At 43.2% G+C, this 21,863-nt stretch overlaps 1 protein-coding gene across 1 annotated transcript in view; it reads right to left on the reverse strand.

Annotated features, from left to right (window-relative positions):
• Nucleotides 1-457: 457 nt before the first annotated feature.
• Nucleotides 458-21,863, reverse strand: part of txnrd2.2 (thioredoxin reductase 2, tandem duplicate 2) — a 69,262-nt gene continuing 47,856 nt past the window's right edge. The window contains exons 12-17 of the mRNA XM_061907091.1: nt 16,415-16,551; nt 13,805-13,900; nt 11,515-11,607; nt 6,455-6,526; nt 4,938-5,035; nt 458-4,862 (exon numbers count right to left, since the gene is read on the reverse strand). Of these exons, the coding sequence (XP_061763075.1) occupies nt 4,739-4,862; nt 4,938-5,035; nt 6,455-6,526; nt 11,515-11,607; nt 13,805-13,900; nt 16,415-16,551 (620 nt within the window). The 3' untranslated portion in view covers nt 458-4,738. The remainder of the gene's footprint in view (nt 4,863-4,937; nt 5,036-6,454; nt 6,527-11,514; nt 11,608-13,804; nt 13,901-16,414; nt 16,552-21,863) is intronic.

Raw genomic sequence — 21,863 nt, forward strand, 5'->3', positions numbered from 1 at the left:
GTTCGTTCGTTCGTTCGTTCGTTCGTTCGTTCGTTCGTTCGTTCGTTCGTTCGTTCGTTCGTTCGTTCGTTCGTTCGTTCGTTCGTTCGTTCGTTCGTTCGTTCGTTCGTTCGTTCGTTCGTTCGTTCGTTCGTTCGTTCGTTCGTTCGTTCGTTCGTTCGTTCGTTCGTTCGTTCGTTCGTTCGTTCGTTCGTTCGTTCGTTCGTTCGTTCGTTCGTTCGTTCGTTCGTTCGTTCGTTCGTTCGTTCGTTCGTTCGTTCGTTCGTTCGTTCGTTCGTTCGTTCGTTCGTTCGTTCGTTCGTTCGTTCGTTCGTTCGTTCGTTCGTTCGTTCGTTCGTTCGTTCGTTCGTTCGTTCGTTCGTTCGTTCGTTCGTTCGTTCGTTCGTTCGTTCGTTCGTTCGTTCGTTCGTTCGTTCGTTCGTTCGTTCGTTCGTTCGTTCGTTCGTTCGTTCGTTCGTTCGTTCGTTCGTTCGTTCGTTCGTTCGTTCGTTCGTTCGTTCGTTCGTTCGTTCGTTCGTTCGTTCGTTCGTTCGTTCGTTCGTTCGTTCGTTCGTTCGTTCGTTCGTTCGTTCGTTCGTTCGTTCGTTCTTGCGCACTTTAGGCTTTAAATTCTGATTCGTAAGCACATTCTTCCAAAAGACCGAAACAATTTAGAGTCTACTTGGGTCTACTTAGGGACGGCGTGGCGCCAGCAACCTGAGGTTTCCTTGTTCGATCCCCACCTTCTACCAACCTCGTCTGTTGTGCCCTTGAGCAAGACACTTCACCCTTGCTACTGATGGCTTGTGGTTACCACGAATTGACTAACGTGGACCCCGACTTATCCATCCGTCCATCCATTTTCTATTGCTTGTTTTGTTTAGGGTCGCTGGAGCTTATCTCAGCTGCATTCGGGCGGAAGGCGGCGTACACCCTGGACAAGTCGCCACCTCATCGCTGGAATTTTATTTTTCCTTATGGAACTATCTTGAAGGAATCAATTTTCCTTCCTTCCTTCCTTCCTTCCTTCCTTCCTTCCTTCCTTCCTTCCTTCCTTCGTCCGTCCATTCGTTCATTCGTTCGTTTGTTCGTTCGTTCTTGCGCACTTCAGGCTTTAAATTCTGATTCGTAAGCACATGCTTCCAAAAGACCGAAACAATTTAGAGTCTACTTGGGTCTACTTAGGGACGGCGTGGCGCCAGCAACCTGAGGTGTCCTTGTTCGATCCCCACCTTCTACCAACCTCGTCCCCTCCGTTCTGTCCTTGAGCAAGACACTTCACCCTTGCTACTGATGGCTCGTGGTTACCACAAACTGACTAACGTGGACCCCGACTTATCCATCCGTCTATCCATTTTCTACTGCTTGTTCCGTTTGAGGTCGCTGGAGCCTATCTCAGCCGCATTCGGGCGGAAGGCGAGGTACACCCTGGACAAGTCGCCACCTCATCGCTGGAATTTTATTTTTCCTTATGGAACTCTCTTGAAGGAATCAATTTTCCTTCCTTCCTTCCTTCCTTCGTCCGTCCGTTCGTTCATTCGTTCATTCGTTTGTTCGTTCTTGCGCACTTTAGGCTTTAAATTCTGATTCGTGAGCACATTCTTCCAAAAGACCGAAACAATTTAGAGTCTACTTGGGTCTACTTAGGGACGGCGTGGCGTCAGCAACCTGAGGTTTCCTTGTCCGATCCCGACCTTCTACCAACCTCGTCTCCTCCGTTCTGCCCTTGAGCAAGACACTTCACCCTTGCTACTGATGGGTCGTGGTTACCACGAACTTACTAACGTGGACCCCGCCTTATCCATCCGTCTATCCATTTTCTACCGCTTGTTCCGTTTGAGGTCGCTGGAGCCTATCTCAGCTGCATTCGGGCAGAAGGCGGGGTACACCATGGACAAGTCGCCACCTCATCGCTGGAATTTTATTTTTCCTTATGGAACTATCTTGAAGGAATCAATTTTCGTTCCTTCCTTCCTTCCTTCCTTCGTCCGTCCATTCGTTTGTTCGTTCTTGCGCACTTTAGGCTTTAAATTCTGATTCGTAAGCACATTCTTCCAAAAGACCGAAACAATTTAGAGTCTACTTGGGTCTACTTAGGGACGGCGTGGCGCCAGCAACCTGAGGTGTCCTTGTTCGATCCCCACCTTCTACCAACCTCGTCTGTTGTGCCCTTGAGCAAGACACTTCACCCTTGCTACTGATGGGTCGTGGTTAGTACGAATTGATTAAAGTGGACCCCGACTTATCCATCCGTCCATCCATTTTCTACTGCTTGTTCAGTTTGGGGTCGCTGGAGCCTATCTCAGCTGCATTCGGGCAGAAGGCGGGGTACACCATGGACAAGTCGCCACCTCATCGCTGGAATTTTATTTTTCCTTATGGAACTATCTTGAAGGAATCAATTTTCGTTCCTTCCTTCCTTCCTTCCTTCCTTCCTCCCTTCCTTCCTTCGTCCGTCCATTCGTTCATTCGTTTGTTCGTTCGTTTGTTCGTTCGTTCTTGCGCACTTTAGGCTTTAAATTCTAAATCGTAAGCACATTCTTCCAAAAGACCAAAACAATTTCGATTCTACTTGGGTTTAATTAGGGACGGCGTGGCGCCAGCAACCTGAGGTTTCCTTGTCCGATCCCCACCTTCTACCAACCTCGTCTCCTCCGTTCTGTCCTTGAGCAAGACACTTCACCCTTGCTACTGATGGCTCGTGGTTACCACAAACTGACTAACGTAGACCCCGACTTATCCATCCGTCTATCCATTTTCTACTGCTTGTTCCGTTTGAGGTCGCTGGAGCCTATCTCAGCCGCATTCGGGCGGAAGGTGAGGTACACCCTGGACAAGTCGCCACCTCATCGCTGGAATTTTATTTTTCCTTATGGAACTCTCTTGAAGGAATCACTTTTCGTTCCTTCCTTCGTTCGTTCGTTCGTTTATTCGTTCTTGCGCACTTTAGGCTTTAAATTCTGATTCGTAAGCACATTCTTCCAAAAGACCGAAACAATTTAGAGTCTACTTGGGTCTACTTAGGGACGGCGTGGCGCCAGCAACCTGAGGTTTCCTTGTCCGATCCCCACCTTCTACCAACCTCGTCTCCTCCGTTCCGCCCTTGAGCAAGACACTTCACCCCTGCTACTGATGGCTCGTGGTTACCACTAATTGACTAATGTGGACCCCGACTTATCCATCCGTCCATCCATTTTCTACTGCTTGTTCCGTTTGAGGTCGCTGGAGCCTATCTCAGCCGCATTCGGGCGGAAGGCGAGGTACACCCTGGACAAGTCGCCACCTCATCGCTGGAATTTTATTTTTCCTTATGGAACTCTCTTGAAGGAATCAATTTTCCTTCCTTCCTTCCTTCCTTCGTCCGTCCATTCGTTCATTCGTTCGTTTGTTCGTTCGTTCTTGCGCACTTCAGGCTTTAAATTCTGATTCGTAAGCACATGCTTCCAAAAGACCGAAACAATTTAGAGTCTACTTGGGTCTACTTAGGGACGGCGTGGCGTCAGCAACCTGAGGTTTCCTTGTTCGATCCCCACCTTCTACCAACCTCGTCTGTTGTGCCCTTGAGCAAGACACTTCACCCTTGCTACTGATGGGTCGTGGTTAGCACGAATTGACTAACGTGGACCCCGACTTATCCATCCGTTAATCCATTTTCTATTGCTTGTTCCGTTTGGGGTGGCTAGAGCTTATCTCAGCTGCATTCGGGCGGAAGGCGGCGTACACCCTGGACAAGTCGCCACCTCATTACAGGGCTAACACATAAAGACAGACAACATTCACACACTAGGGACCATTTAGTGTTGCCAATCAACTTATCCCCAGGTTCATGTCTTTGGAGGTGGGAGGGGCCTATCCCCAGGTGCATGTCTTTGGAGGTGGGAGGGGCCTATCCCCAGGTGCATGTCTTTTGACATGGGAGGGGCCTATCCCCAGGTGCATGTCTTTGGAGGTGGGAGGAAGCCGGAGTACCCGGAGGGAACCCACGCAGTCACGGGGAGAACATGCAAACTCCACACAGAAAGATCCCGAGCCCAGGATTGAACCCAGGACTGCTCAGGACCTTCGTATTGTGAGGCACATGAAACCAACCCCTCTTCCACCGTGATGCCCGACCCCGTCTTAAAAAAGTTGAAAAACTTATTCGGGTGTTACCGTTTAGTGGTCAACTGTACGGAATATGTACTGTACTGTGCAATCTACTAATACAAGTTTCAATCAATCAATCAATCAATCAATCAATCAATCAATCAATCAATCCATCAAAGGGCGTGGTATGGCAGCTCCCGCCATCAGTGTGTGAATGGGTGAACGTGGAAATAGTGTCAAAGAGCTTTGAAGGTAGAAAATCGCTATACAAGTATAACCCATTGACCATTTTACTTTAAGAAACTGAATGGACAGAACGCATGTGCATCCATCCATCCATTTTCTACCGCTTGTCCCTTCTAGGGGGTGCTGGAGCCTATCTCAACCGCATTCGGGCTGATATAGGGCCAACACAGATAGACAGACAACATTCACACTCACATTCGCACACTAAAGCCAATTTAGTGTTGCCAATCAACCTGTGACCGCTTGTCTCGTTTATCAAATAAAATCCCATTCCTAGTCACCTGGGTAACAGGTGATACCCTGAGTGAGTGGCACAGCATGATGGAGAGGAGACGAGTAAAAAAGAGAGAGCGGATTAAACCTAGATTACTTGGACCCGACTTGTTACCTCGTGTGCTCAGCGTTCCAAGACCGAGGGAACTTAACCTCAGCATCCGGTGACTGTGGCATCCAATCCGGATCGTTTTGTGACGTTGACCTTGGTCAGCTCCTCGGCACAGGTCGGGTGGATGCCCACGGTCTCCGACAGGTGTGAATATGTCGCCCCACACCTAAGACGCACAGGGTTGAGGTAGATTTCTGCAGCCTGGTCACATGATAGAAACCAGTAGCAGAGGACTACTTACTGGAAGCCCATGGCAAAGCCCTGCGTCACCTCTCCGGCATTCAAACCAGTAAAGTGCAGACCCAGGATTTTCTGGACGCCAGCCCGCTCACATATTACCTGAGAGGGTGGAAAATACTTCAGGATATGATAGTGGTCAGTCTGCCAGGTCATTAGGATTTGTCAGAATTGATGACTCTGGAGGCTCTTGAAGCTGATGACAGTGGAACCTCAATTTACGAACCCCTCAATCAATCAATCAATCCAAGTTTACTTATATAAACTGATTGTAATAAGATTTGTCAGAATAATAACTGAAGGCTTTTGAAGCTGACGAGAGTGGAACCTCAATTTACGTACCCCTCAATCAATCAATCAATCAATCAAAGTTTACTTATATCAGGGGTGTCCACAGTTCGGACCACAGGTCATTTTTTAATGGCCCCACGGCACATTGTAAAAATAGTATTAAAAAAAAACAAAAAAACATAAAAAGTGTAACAAGAAATGATGCAATGTTGACTCTAATAACACAAAGCTGCCATGCAGGCCATTTCTTTCTTTAAAAAAATAATAATGAATCACAATCAATGACATTATGAATTATTGACCTATTCAAGGCTCCAATAAAGTCACATTAAATATTCCACTTTGATATATTCTTTGGGGAAAATGTTGCCTATTTTGTGTTTGCTATGTAAAAAAGTAAGCTGTTTTTAAAAAAAAATTGTTTTAAAAAGGGCCTAAAACAAACAAACAAAAAACATAACAATAATACAATTTATAATCTGGAGTTGATCTGGAGGTTATTGTCTTAAAAGTAAACAGTTAATACAGGAATTCCGTAACACCATGTCACAATTCAACATTGTGGAGGTTGTCCTCCAGTGGTTTCCTCAGACCACCAACTATTGCCACGAGAGCCCGGATCAGGGGCACAACACTGATTTATTTTCATAAATTTGCTTTCCAGTAAACTGTCTTTTTCTTGTCCGTGTCTCTCCGCCTCTCACTCCAGCTCCAACAATGAGTCTCATCCCAGGTGCTGCTAACAAAGGCGACAGGTGATTAGATAACAAGGCCCACCTGGGCCATCTACGCCCCACTCCACAAACATGTTACTACTTCAACATTTCTTGACCGATTTGAACAATTCCAACACCAACCATTTCAATTTATTCAGACCATTTAAGTTGTTTGCAGGTTTTTCCCAAAATTCCCACATTTCGGGGAAATTCCCATTGAAATCAATGGGACTTTCTTCTAAGTTCCACAACTCCCACATTTTTCATCTGATTCAAACGGTTTCAAAATATTCAGCCTGTCTAGGAATTGTATGTTGTACTTCAACAATAAAAAATAAAAAAATTACATGATTTCAGTTCAACTTCAGCATTGGAGCGGTCACACGGTCAGGAACTGCCTCATCTAGTTTAACTATAAATTCCGACTTACATTGAAACTCAACAAACATTGCGAATGTAGATTGAACACCTCCTGTAAATATTTTGAAATACATTTTAAGCAATTTAATCCAACCTTTAAGTAACACTGGCTGGCATCACGCTCGGCGACGGTGAATTCTAGTGGCTTGTAGAAAGCGTGGAAAACCTGCAAAAACAGAAAAATTGACAAACTGTTATTACAGCATGGTAGGTTGTTGTGCAGCCGACCTTTTGCAGGATGTCGTGGAGCTAGATGTAAGGGCCAGATATGCTGAACAAAAATAATAACACCACACCAGCTGTGACCAAAAATGGATGAAAATATGGAGCTGGCCACTTTTTTCCGACATGAGAACCTTCAAGGCCTCGGTCAGAACACTGAAGATGAGTCGTAAATGTGTCTGCCAACATGACAATACACTAAAATATACGGCAAAAGCGATGTATTGGCTTAAGGATCAACATTAAGATCCATGGAATGACCTACAGTGGCCCAGTGGTTCCAAACCTTTCAGACATTTGAGCTGAGGCCATGTACCCTACACTCCTGCACTTTCAAAACATAAACCAGTGTCTGTTAAGACAGTGGTCCCCAACCACCGGGCCGTGTCCCGATTGGTACCGGGCCGCAGAATAATCTTTTATTCATTTTTATTAAAAAAAAAAAATATATATATATAAGTCTTGATTGGATTATCCAGAGAATAGTGCTCGATACCGTGGTAGAGCGCAATATGTAGGTGTGGGAAAAATCACAAGACTACTTCATCTCTACAGAACTGTTTCATGAGGGGTTCCCTCAATCATCAGGAAATCTCCTGATGATTGAGGGAAAAATCACAGGACTACTTCATCTCTACAGAACTGTTTCATGAGGGGTTCCCTCAATCATCAGGAAATCTCCTGATGATTGAGGGAACCCCTCACGAAACAGTTCTGTAGAGATGAAGTAGTCCTGTGATTTTTCCCACACCTACATATATATATATATATATATATATATATATATATATATATATATATATATATATATAATTTTTTAAATTTTTTCATTAAATCAACATAATAAACACAATATACACTTACAATTAGTGCACCAACTACAAAAAACTCCCTTTTTCATGACAAAAACGTCCCTTTTACATGAAAAAAAAAACAAAAAACAAAAAAAAAAACATAGAATCATCATACTGCTGGGATTATATGCATCAAGTGTTCATTCAAGGCTAAGGCAAAATATGGAGATATATATTGTGCATCGTGACATAGCCGAAAAATATCCATCCATCCATCCATTTTCCCACCGCTTATTTCCTTTGGGGTCGCGGGGTGCGCTGGTGACTATCTCAGCTACATTTGGGAGGAAAGGCGGGGTACACCCTGGACAAGTCACCACCTCATCGCAGGGCCAACACAGACAGACAACATTCACACTCACATTCACACACTAGGGACGATTTAGATCTCCATCCATCCATCCATTTTCTACCGCTTGTCCCTTTTGAGGTCGCGGGGGGTGCTGGAGCCTATCTCAGCTGCATCCGGGCGGGAGGCAGCTTACACCCTGGACAAGTCGCCACCTCATCGCATTCGCAGGGCAAACAGATAGACAGACAACATTCACACACTAGGGATCATTTAGTGTTGCCAATCAACCTATCTCCAGGTGCATGTCTTTGGAGGGGGAGGGGCCTATCCTCAGGTGCATGTCTTTGGAGGGGGAGGGGCCTATCCTCAGGTGCATGTCTTTGGAGGTGGGAGGGGCCTATCTCCAGGTGCATGTCTTTGGAGGGGGAGGGGCCTATCCTCAGGTGCATGTCTTTGGAGGTGGGAGGGGCCTATCTCCAGCTGCATGTCTTTGGAGGGGGGAGGGGCCTATCCTCAGGTGTATGTCCTTGGAGGTGGGAGGGGCCTATCTCCAGCTGCATGTCTTTGGAGGGGGGAGGGGCCTATCCTCAGGTGTATGTCCTTGGAGGTGGGAGGGGCCTATCTCCAGCTGCATGTCTTTGGAGGGGGGAGGGGCCTATCCTCAGGTGTATGTCCTTGGAGGTGGGAGGGGCCTATCTCCAGCTGCATGTCTTTGGAGGGGCGAGGGGCCTATCCTCAGGCGTATGTCTTTGGAGGTGGGAGGGGCCTATCCTCAGGTGTATGTCCTTGGAGGTGGGAGGGGCCTATCTCCAGCTGCATGTCTTTGGAGGGGCGAGGGGCCTATCCTCAGGCGTATGTCTTTGGAGGTGGGAGGGGCCTATCCTCAGGTGTATGTCTTTGGAGGTGGGAGGGGCCTCTCTCCAGCTGCATGTCTTTGGAGGGGGGAGAGGCCTATCCTCAGGTGCATGTCTTTGGAGGTGGGAGGGGCCTATCTTCAGGTGTATGTCTTTGGAGGTGGGAGGGGCCTATCCTCAGGTGTATGTCTTTGGAGGGGGGAGGGGCCTATCCTCAGGTGTATGTCTTTGGAGGTGGGAGGGGCCTATCCTCAGGTGTATGTCCTTGGAGGTGGGAGGGGCCTATCTCCAGCTGCATGTCTTTGGAGGGGGGAGGAGCCTATCTTCAGGTGTATGTCTTTGGAGGGGGGAGGGGCCTATCCTCAGGTGTATGTCTTTGGAGGTGGGAGGGGCCTATCTTCAGGTGTATGTCTTTGGAGGGGGGAGGGGCCTATCTTCAGGTGTATGTCTTTGGAGGGGGGAGGGGCCTATCCTCAGGTGTATGTCTTTGGAGGTGGGAGGGGCCTATTCCCAGGCACATGTTTTTGACGGTGGGAGGGAACCGGTGTACCCGGAAGGAACCCACGCAGTCACGGGGAGAACATGCAAACTCCACACAGAAAGATCCCGAGCCCGGGATTGAACTCAGGACTACTCAGGACCTTCGTATTGTGAGGCACATGCAATAACCACTGTCACACCGTGCTGCCAGATTAAGATCTCATCTAGTGCAAATAATGTAGGCACTGGTTACAAAATACAGCAAAAATTGTCATTGTGACAACTCAAAAACAAGATAAAAATATAAACACCAGCTTAATCTTAACAGTAGGAAGAAATAAAAAAAATGTAACACTGGAAAACAAATCCTAGTTGTCCATTAAGTTGTCAGATTTGCAACTCCAGGTGGAGGACGTGTGTTTAATGCGTTTCATTGAAGGCGTGAGCATGCCAACACAAGTCTGGAGGAGCATGCAGCTGTAGGAGGGGTCGCTGCAGCAGCTCCTCCTAAGATCTAAGCCAATCTGTCATCACCTCACACACACCTCAATCAGGCCTCCCGCTCGCCTGTCAATCACAACCAGGAACCGCACCCTGGCTTGCTAAACCATTTATCCACCGTCTTGTGCAGGTGTTGCCGAGCATCTGGCACACTTGCTCAGGCACACAAGTACAAAACACACATTGGTTCCTTTTTCCACCGTACTTCATGCATTTCTCTCTGTGTTTTAGGGCTGAGTGGACGTTCTCTTGTCTTATGTTGGTTGAGGAAATCAGAATGTGACTATATTTGCAAGTGTTACTCGTGCATCTAGGACAAATTTTGAAAACAACCACCAATTCTAAACCAAGTACCAATGTCTGTGTTGTATTGGTACACAGCACAGAGGCTGCCACCTTCAAATCATTGAATCCTTGTTGAAACCTGACTATGGAATAATATAAGGTCAAATATATTCCAGAACAAGGGCGTCGAACTCACTTGAGCTCAGGGGCCACATGGAGGAAAATCTGTTCACACGCGGGCCAGAATATTAAATTAATCGCATTAGAACAAAAAAAAATGAAGACCACTTCAGATTGTTTTCTTTGTTTTACTTTGGCTGAAAATAGAAAAATCACATGTTTTAAATGTTACAAAAAAAATATAGAAAAAACTACCGTCAGCGGTAAAGCAGTCTAAATGTATTCACAGCGGACCACCACAAGTAAATGAATGTATGAGAAACACTGTTAATACTGCCCTAACCCTTAAAAACTAATAAAAATGAAAATAAAAAAATAAAAAATAAAATAAAAAATTACTATATATATATATTTTTTTTTTTAATTTTTTTTATTTACCGCTTGAGACCCTGAAAACTAATAAAAAGGCAAGTATAGAATACATATACATATATATATACATATGTATACAAAAAAATAAAAAATACATATATACAGTATATATATAAATATATTTTTTAAAATTTTCCTTTTTATTAGTTTTCAGGTTTTCATTATTATATATACATATATATATATATATATATATATATATATATATATATATATATACATATACATATATATATACAGTATATATATATATATCTATATATATATACAGTATATATATATATATTTTTTTTTTTATTTACCGCTTGAGACCCTGAAAACTTATAAAAAGGCAAATATAATATATATATATATATATACATTTTTTTTAACTAATAAAAAGGCTAATTAAAAAAAAAAAATATATACATATATACAGTATATATATATATTTTTTAATTGTCCTTTTTATTAGTTTTCAGGTTTTCATATATATATATATATATATATATATATATATATATATATATACACACACATTTTATTTTTTTAAATATGCTTTTTTATTAGTTTTCAGGGGCTCAAGCAGTATTAACAGTGTTTCTCATACATTCATTTATTTGTGGCGGTCCGTTATGAATACATTTAGATTGCCACAAATACATTTGGTGTTATCTCTAATGCTTCTGCCCATAAACACAGTATAATGAGATTGTCTGTGAAAGTAGCTTGCTGTTACATTTTTGTACAGCAGATTACATACCAACTCCGCTTCTTAAAAGAAAATTGCCCTTTTTTCAAATTCTGCTCATCATCCACAATCCTTGAGTGAGACAAGAACACAAGTCTTTCCATTTTCTATGCAATATAAATAGCTAAGAATGTAACGGTAATGCGGATTCAGCTATATCGCCTCTAGACAAAGCTCTATTTACATGCCGTGACTATCAGCCAAGGTGTAGTGACATTTTTATTGTAGGAGTAACCACAGGTGAGCTACTTTCCTGGCTTAGTGACAACACCTTACTCGCAGTGCTTGGTGCTACAGGAGCTGCTGCTGAGTTGAATCCTAATTATGCCAAATGACACAATGACGACATCAGCGTTATTTACCATGTAAGAGTTATTGGCTCACCTCGATGTTGTCTTTGCCATGCTTGAGTTCCGCCTCCTCCTCCGACAGACCCACACAGCCGTACTCCAGAGGGGTGAAAACTGTTGTTGCTACCTGAAATAAACACAGAACAACGTGGATGCACTTGTCACTAGTCAACGCTATAATAGTCAATCATTGAAAACACACACTATATTTTCAGACCATTTCTTTAAATTAGTGGAAGGAATACAGTAATCACAAACCCAAAACCAGTGAAGTCGGCACGTTGTGTAATTCGTAAATAAAAACAGACCACAATGTTTTGTAAAACCTTTTCAACTTATCTTCAATGGAATAGACTGCAAAGACAAGATATTTAATGTTCAACTGAGAAACTTTTTTTTTTTCTTGCAATTTTGGGAACTGAGGAGACACATTTTTGAAGCTTTTCAAGTTAAATTATTTCCCATTCTTGCTTGATGTACAGCTTAAGTTGTTCAACAGTCCGGGGTCCATGTTGTGGTATTTTGGGCTTCATTTTCAATGGGAGACAAGTCTGGATTACAAGCAGGCCAGTCTAGTACCTGCACTCTTTTACTATGAAGCCACGCTGGTTTTATACGTGGCTTGGCATTGTCTTGCTGTAATAAGCAGGGGCGTCCATGATAATAATAATAATAATTGATTAGATTTATATCGCGCTTTTCTATTGTTAGATACTCAAAGCGCTCACAGAGAAGTGGGAACCCATCATTCATTCACACCTGGTGGTGGTAAGCTACATTTGTAGCCACAGCTGCCCTGGGGTAGACTGACGGAAGCGTGGCTGCCAGTTTGCGCCTACGGCCCCTCCGACCACCACCAATCATTCATCCATCATTCATTCACCAGTGTGAGCGGCACCGGGGGCAAAGGGTAAAGTGTCCTGCCCAAGGACACAACGGCAGCGACTTTGATGTCCATAGGTGGGGAGCGAACCTGCAACCCTCAGGTTTCTGGCACGGCCGCTCCACCCACTTCGCCATGCCGCCCCATGTACCTGTATGTACCTTTCAGCATTAATGGTGCCTTCACAGATGTGTAAGTTACCCATACCTTGGGCACTAATACACCCCCATACCATCACAGATGCTGGCTTTTCAACTTTGCGCCTATAACAATCCGGATGGTTCGCTTCCTCTTTGTTCCCGAGGACACAACGTCCACAGTTTCCAAAAACAACTTGACATGTGGACTCTTCAGACCACAGAACACGTTTCCACTTTGCATCAGTCCATCTTAGATGAGCTCGGGCCCAGCGTCTCTGGGTGTTGTTGATAAATGGCTTTCGTTTTGCATAGTAGAGTTTTAACTTGCACTTACAGATGTAGCGACCAACTGTTGTTACTGACAGTGGTTTTCTGTGTCATAACGTGGTTTTTGCAGCTTACTGCAAGGTTTGTTCTCCCAGGATGCAAACGGACTATTAATTAACTAATCTTACACATCAAAAAAAAGACAGCAACTAAAACAAAAGGAAAGCGTGCCGTTCACACGAAAGGCTAAAGATAAAAAACGTAACGCAGGAAACATAGACGCTTACACTTAGCATGAACTATAGACACAGAACAAACAAGACGTGCTGTGGCATGAAACAACTAACATAACTATGATATAGCTCAACAGGAAACTGTGGCATGAAACCAATAATGACGCCAGGCCGACTGACTGGCATAGGTGGGCTTAAATCATGTCTCCTGATTGGAAACAGGTGCGCGTCCCGAACACCAGAGGCACCCACCTGTTCCCAGGTGAAAATCACAAGTCACCATGGTAATTAAAACAAACAAGGGTGCACAAAAACAGGAACTAATGGAGCCAAAAACTAACAGAACATAACAAAAACATGATGCAGACCACAGATCATGACATTCTGAAGTGTTCCCGAGCCCATGTGGTGATATCCTTTACATTAGGGTGTCTCTTTTGGATGCAGTGCCGCCTGAGGGCTCCAAGGTCACGGGCTTTTGATGCTATGTGCAGTGATTTTTCCAGATTCTCTGAAAGAAGGTGAAATCCCCAAATTCCTTGCAATAGCTAGTTGAGAAATGTTCTTCTTAAACTGTTCGTCTGCTACTTCCGGTACAGGCAAGGCTTTTTTATCAGCACCAAAAGTGGCGAACTTTATCGTGGATGTTCTCTACTAAATTCTTTCAGCAAAAATATGGCAATATCGCGAAATGATCAAGTATGACACATAGAATGGACCTGCTATCCCCGTTTAAATAAGAACGTCTCATTTCAGTAGGCCTTTGAGCAAAGGTAACAGACCTGCATGTGTGTGACTCACATTGTCATAGTTCATGAGCGCCGTGCTCCGGCCGGCGAGTCTGCGAGCGAGGAGCTTCCCTGCTTTGATGGCCGTCGGGGTCAGTTCAGGACGACCCTGGAACGGCAGACATTATTTCAATGAAACTTCCCATCGTCAACTGTACATTTTGACACGAACACATACTCCACTCTTCTCCGAGGTTTACGGGTGTATTGTTCTGGATGTGAGCCAGAGCAAATAAAAATACACACACACACACACACACACACACAGACACGCCTAAGTAGTGCAGGAAATAGTAGGGCTGCGGGGCAATTATAAAAGGCATGACTAAAACCTGTTGAATTCCCACTTCACCTCCCGTTGTCCAAAACATCTTCTTGGATGCATACTCACCCATGTTTATCTACACCAGACAGCTCGCGTCATTTTAATGCATTTCTCGGCGCTTCATTCGAACGATGAGAAGAAAACAAGAAGTGTATCGCTACGACTTGAGCAAGATATCGAACCTTCCCCGCTTAGAAAAACAAACACCCAAAAGCCTCCTGCTGCTGCTGTGACAAGATGACAGATAGATTGGGGTGAAGCACAACTCATCAAAGCGAGCTGTCAGTCAAATGAGTGTGTGTGTGTGTGTGTGTGTGTCTCATCGTGAGTCCGGTGAGACAGGAAGGAAGCACAGAGATGTTTGTGTTAAAAAAAAAAAAAAGCCACGCTGACATTACAGCTGCTGGAGTTAACCAGTATTTACACGGTGCAACTTGAATATAGTGCAAATGTTCTAGAAGAGGCCCACTCGGAAATGATAGCTGTGGTGGGATAATTACACACACACACACACACACATTCACACTAAATGAGACAAGGATGTCCCATTAAACTTCGACTTGGAGGTGGGATTACCTTGTTGAGTAACAACACGCAGTTCAATGTCATATTTATCTCTAAAATAAACGTAATTGTTATATTGTTTTGGTTTTTGAGTCCTTTTGTGTTTTGTCAATCGTTTTGGACTCTTCCTGTTTTACCTTGTTACCATGGTTTCGCATTTGTTCCACCTGCTATGCTTTTTGACGCACACCTGTGGTAATTGTTTGCTTTAGCACAGGGGTAGGGAACCTATGGCTCCAGTGCCAGATGTGGCTCTTTGGATGACTGCATCTGGCTCTCGGATAAATCTTAGCAGACATTGCTTAACGGGATAATTATGAATAATTTCGCTGGTAATCGCAGTGCTAAAAATAACTTGCAGAATATCAAACATTCTCATGCATTTAAATCCATCCATCCGTTTTCTACCGCACCTGTTTAAGAAGTCGCATTAAAATCAGTTCCCAGTGGCTTGTTGTATTTTTTGAAGTTTTTTTCAAAATTTTACCGGTCTCGGAATATCCCTAAATAAAGCTTTAAAGTGCCTTATTTTCGTCTCTCTGCGAAGACACTGGCCATTTCCCTGTGACGTCACACAGTGCTGCCAATGTAAACAAACAATGGGAATACCACAGCAAGATATAGTGACATTAGCTCGGATTCAAACTCGGATTTCAGCGACTTAAGCGATTCAACAGATTACGCATGTATTGAAACAGATGGTTGGAGTATGAAAATATTGAAGAAGAAACTGAAGCTATTGAGCAAATAGCTATTGACGCTATTCATAGCCATAGCATGGCCGAATAGCTGCGTTAGCATCGCCGGTAAAATGTGCGGACCAAACGATCAGGACTTTCGCATCTTTTGACACTGGAGCAACTTAAATCCGTCGATTGGTAAGTGTTTGTTTCGCATTAAATGTGGGCGGAAGGAAACGTAATATAGTTGCAAATGCATCTACAGGTTATCCATACATCTCTGTTCCATGTCTGCTTTAGCACCGCCGGTAAATAGCATGTTAGCATCGATTAGCGTAGCATGTTAGCATCGATTAGCTGGCAGTCAACATCAACAAAACTCACCTTTGTGATTTCATTGACTATTGTAGCAAATGCATTTTACAGGTTATCCATACATCTCTGTGCCATGTCTGTCTTAGCATCGCCGGTAAAATGTGGAGACACTCTGGCACATTCAATGGGGGTCTGGCGGCAGACACTTTGGCATCTTGGGGCCAGTGGTGCAACTTGAATCCCTCCCTGTTAGTGTTGTTACAACCTCCGACAACACACCGACGAGGCATGATGTCTCCAAGGTTCCAAAAAATAGTCAAAAAAAACGGAAAATAACAGAGCTGAGACCCGGTGTTTGTAATGTGTTGAAAATGAAAATGGTGGGTGTGTTACCTCGGCGACGTCACATTCTGACGTCATCGCCTCCAGCGCGATAAACAGAAAGGCGTTTAATTCGCCAAAATTCACCCATTTAGAGTTCGGAAATCGGTTAAAAAAATAGATGGTCTTTTTTCTGCACCATCAAGGTATATATTGACGCTTACATAGGTCTGCTGATAATGTTCCCCTTTAAGGTAAAATAATTTTTAAAAATCCATATATTTTGTTATGGTTTGAAAATGAAAAATATCGAAACGGCCCCCGCATCCAGGACTAATTGAAATATAAACGCATCATTGAAATAAGATATCCCCCTCGTATTGCTGCTGTTATTATCTGACAAGTGAGGAATGCCTACCTGGCTTATGTCACCTAGAGCAAAGATGGATGGCACAGTGGTAGACTCATCAATGCACACATTTATCTTCCCCGTCTTCTTGTTGAGTCGTACTTGGAGCTGGTCGAGACCCAAAGCCTTAGATTCTGGAACTCGACCTGCAGTCCAAAATCAGAGGAAGAAAATGACATGATAAAGTATGCATAATGATACATTATTACAATGATTTATTAACAATCAAGTCTTCCTGACTGAACCCATTCGACTTGTCTACTTTGGACTGTTTCGTCAAAGTACGTACTAATAATTGTAATTGTCTGACTCACGTCATTCATAGAAAGTAAATGCACATGCACTTTAAACCAAGATGTCATCGAGAAACAACCTTTACTCTAGTGCAGGGGTCGGGAACCTTTTTGGCTGAGAGAGCCAAGAATCCGAATATTTAAAAATGTATTTCCCTAAGAGCCATATCATTTTTTTTTTCAACACTGAACACAACTAAACGCGTGAATTTTTAAGTAAAACCAACATTACTAGAGTATAATAGGTCTCTTATTCTTTGTAATAACATTGATATTCTGAAGCTAACTGTGGAGGGGGCGTGGCCTGCGGGCCTGCAGCGAAGCAGGGTGTGCCAGGACCGGCCTCGAAATCAGCGACAGGTGCGTAGACAACCCACCTGGGCCTTCTTATCTAATCACCTGTTGCTCTGTTATAAGCAGCAGCCAGGAGGAGAGACAGGGTTGGAGCTGGAGCCAGAGTGCGAGCGAGAACGAAAGAGAAAAAGATCATTGCTGGAACTGAGAGACTTATTGAAAAATAAAAAAAATATCGTAACCCTGAAACAGGCTTTCATGTCGGTGCTTGGTGGTCCAAAGAACCCCTAGGAGGGCAAGCCCTAAAAAAAATAAAAATAAATAAAGTGCAGTAGAAAAAGGTGGGATGGATTCAAATGCATGAGCATGTTTAATATTTTGAACGTTATTTTTAACACTTTGATTACAAGTGGAATTAGTCATTACTTATTGTGCTAGATCAGATTTATCCGAGAGCCAGATGCAGTCATCAAAAGAGCCACATCTGGCTCTAGAGCCATAGGTTCCCTACCCCTGTTCTAGTGGGATACAAACACGGTTAGGGTGTGGAAAATTGCACCTTTTCTTTGATTAATATTTTACTACAGAATAGTGCTTCTGAATGGCTACATCAGGGGTTGGCAACCCAAAACGTTGAAAGAGCCATATTGGACCAAAAATACAAAAAACTAATCTCTCTGGAGCCGCAAAGAATGAAAAGCCGTATATAAGTCTTATAATGAAGACAACACATGACTATATTAGCTATAATAGCCTACTATCAAAATGACTATGTGTCGCAGGCTGAAGAAAATCTTCGTTCACAGAAATGTGAAATTCTACACATTTTTACATTAGAAACCATTAGTAAATCTGAGGCTACTCAGAAGGTGAGATAACTCCTGGAAATGACTTGCTTTTAATGGCCGAAGGCTTAAATGTGTGTGTCCAAATTAAGGCTGTCTTTTTTTAAATATATTTATTACAATCTTTGGCAAGCTAGGTAATGTTTGCTGTGGTCTGGAACAATGTGACCCACCAACAACTATCTGAAATGCAGCAAATATTACTTACAGATCGTGTGTCATGAGTAGCGATGTCCGTTAATATCGGACTGCCGATATCATCGGCCGATGAATGCTTTAAAATGTAATATCGGAAATTATCGGTGTCGGTTTCAAAAAGTTAAATGTATGACTTTTTAAAACGCTGCTGTATGGAGTGGTACACGGACGTAGGGAGAAGTACAACCCTCCCCATTTTCCCGGGAGAGTCCCAAATTTCAGTACCCCCTCCGAAAATCTCCCAGGGCAACCATTCTCACGAATTTCTCCCGATTTCCACCCAGAAAACAATACTGGGGGCGTACCTTAAAGGCTCTGCCTTTGCGTGCCGACCCAATCACATAATATCGACGGCTTTTCACACACACAAATAAATGCAAGGCATACTTGGTCAACAGCCATACAGGTCACACTGAGAGTGGCCGTATAAACAACTGTTACGAATATGCGCCACACTGTGAACCCACACCAAACAAGAATGACAAACACATTTCGGGAGAACATCCGAACCGTAACACAACAGAACAAATACCCAGAACCCCTTGCAGCACTAACTCTTCGGGGACGCTACAATATACACCCCCTCACCTCTACCTCCTCATGCTCTCTCAGAGAGAGCATGTCTCAAATTCCAAGCTGCTGTTTTTCAAGCATGTTGAAAAAAAAAAATAATTCACTTTGTGACTTCAATTATAAATATGGCAGTGCCATGTTGGCATTTTTTTCCCCATAACTTGAGTTAATTTATGTTGGAAAACCTTGTTATATTGTTTAATACATCTAGCGGGGCATAAAAAAAAAATTTGGCAAAATAATATGTTCATTCTACGACTGTATATATCGGTATCGGTTGATATCATTATTAAGAGTTGGATAATATCGGAATATCGGATATCGGCAAAAAAAACATTATCGTACATCTCAAGTCATGAGACATGCAAAACTAAAATTACATACAAAGAGGATAAAAGTAAATGATATTAAATGTATAGCTACAAAAGTGGAATACTGATGCCATATGTACGTACAGATAGGCTAAATAGCATGTTAGCATTGATTAGCTTGCAGTCATTCACTGACCAAATATGCCTGATTGGCACTCCACCTTTGTCCATTCGTTCACAGCATAAAACTTTTGGTGGACAAAATAGGAGTGGAATATTTCACATGTAAACAAACTGTTGCGTCACTGTCCACTCTATGGTGAGTTCAAGAACCGCCGAAATTAGTAGGACAAAACGATGTTCACCAAATACTTATATTAAACTTACTAAACGGTGGGCTTTTTAACAATTGGGAAGGTTTGTGTCATGTTTGTCCTCAAACAAAAACAATACTAAAACAAAAAAATTATTTTCCCATCTTTTTTCCATTTTCAATCCTGTTTTAGAAATGCTCCAGGGAGCCACTAGGGTGGCACTAAAGTGCCACATTTGGCTCAAGAGTCATGGGTTGCTGACACCCGGGCTATAGCAAGGATTTACGGTTATTTAAGAATATATACATTTGGTCATTTTCTTACCTAAATGAATGTTGATTTGTTGATCAAATATTGTATTGTTCTTGTTGTCATCATAACTAGAGATGTCCGATAATGGCATTTTTTGCCAATATCCGATATTGTCCAACTCTTAATTACCGATTCCGATATCAACCGATACCGATATATACAGTTATAAAATTAACACATTATTTTGCCTAATTTTGTTGCGATGCATTAAACAATGTAACAAGGTTTTCCAAAATAAACCAACTCACGTTATGGAAAAAAATACCAACATGGGGTGTATATTGTAGCGTCCCGGAAGAGTTAGTGCTGCAAGGGGTTCTGGGTATTTGTTTTGTTGTGTTTATGTTGTGTTACGGTGCGGATATTCTCCGGAAATGTGTTTGTCATACTTGTTTGGTGTGGGTCCACAGTGTGGCGCTTATCTGTAACAGTGTTCAAGTTGTTTATACGGCCACCCTCAGTGTGACCTGTATGGCTGTTGACCAAGTATGCCTTGCATTATCTTGTGTGTGTGTGAAAAGCCGTTGATATTATGTGATTGGGTCGGCACGCAAATGCAGTGCCTTTAAGGCACGCCCCCAATATTGTTGTCTGGGTGGAAATCGGGAGAAATTCGGGAGAATGGTTGCCCCGGGAGAGGTACTGAAATTTAGGACTCTCCCGGGAAAATGGGGAGGGTTGGCAAGTATGACTCGAAGACGCAACTGCTCAGTACTTCTCCCTACGTCCGTGTACCACTCCGTACAGCGGCATTTTAAAAAGTCATTAATTTTACTTTTTAAAACCGATACCGATATATACAGTTATAAAATCAACACATAATTTTGCTTAATTTTGTTGCGATGCCCCGCTGGATGCATTAAACAATGCAACAAGGTTTTACAAAATAAATCAACTCACGTTATGGAAAAAAATACCAACACGGGGTGTATATTGTAGCGTCCTGGAAGAGTTAGTGCTGCAAGGGGCTCTTGGTATTTGTTTTGTTGTGTTTATGTTGTGTTACGGTGCAGATCTTCTCCCGAAATGTGTTTGTCATTCTTGTTTGGTGTGGGTCCACAGTGTGGCGCTTATCCGTAACAGTGTTCAAGTTGTTTATACGGCCACCCTCAGTGTGACCTGTATGGCTGTTGACCAAGTATGCATTGCATTCTCTTGTGTGTGTGTGAAAAGCCGTTGATATTATGTGATTGGGTCGGCACGCTCCCAATATTGTTGTCTGGGTGGAATTCGGGAGAAATTCGGGAGAATGGTTGCTCCGGGAGAGGTACTGAAATTTAGGAGGGTTGGCAAGTATGACTCGAAGACGCAACTGCTCAGTTCTTCTCCCTACGTCCGTGTACCACTGCGTACAGCGGCGTTTTTAAAAATTCATTCATTTTACTTTTTAAAACCGATACCGATAATTTCCGATATTACATTTTAAAGCATTTATCGGCCAATAATATCATAAGTCTGATATGATCGAACATCTCTAATCATAACGGTAAACTTGCATGGAAACAACTGGGCCATTAAAGCCAGCCGAGCCCTCATCTGAAGGGGGAATACCGTGATGTCACTTGTGACACTTCCTCAGGGACAGTCGACGGATGCTGTCAACAAGGAATCTCCAATGGCGATGCCGAATCGACCCCCGCCTCCCCTCATAAGCAGTCTGGGCAGCATAATAAACACCCGGCCGTGAGGTACACATGTAGATGCTATCGGAAAGCAAAAATAACAAACCCCCGAGACCCTTTTTCCTGGCTGGAGCCAAAGAACAACGTTCTCCCCCAGACTGGGAGACAACAGGGATCTGTCTACTCCACAACATGGGTGGTGGAAGGGAAAAGAAAAGAAGGAAAAGAAGGAAAAGAAGGGAAGTTTGGCAGCAAGACACTTTCCCAAATATGCAACTTCCAAATATTTTCCTGACGCCCGCAGTTAGGAGCACGCTGGAAAATCGGTGCCTTTCAAACATGGGTATTTATTTATAGGTTGCATATTACAAACCCCGTTTCCATATGAGTTGGGAAATTGTGTTAGATGTAAATATAAACAGAATACAATTATTTGCAAATCCTTTTCAACCCATATTCAGTTGAATATGCTACAAAGACAACATATTTGATGTTCAATTTGCAAATAATCATTAACTTTAGAATTTGATGCCAGCAACACGTGACAAAGAAGTTGGGAAAGGTGGCAATAAATACTAATAAAGTTGAGGAATGCTCATCAAACACTTATTTGGAACATCCCACAGGTGTGCAGGCTAATTGGGAACAGGTGGGTGCCATGATTGGGTATAAAAACAGCTTCCCCAAAAAAATGCT

The sequence above is a fragment of the Nerophis ophidion genome, linkage group LG07 (assembly GCF_033978795.1).
Source record: "Nerophis ophidion isolate RoL-2023_Sa linkage group LG07, RoL_Noph_v1.0, whole genome shotgun sequence".
Lineage (NCBI taxonomy): Eukaryota > Metazoa > Chordata > Actinopteri > Syngnathiformes > Syngnathidae > Nerophis > Nerophis ophidion.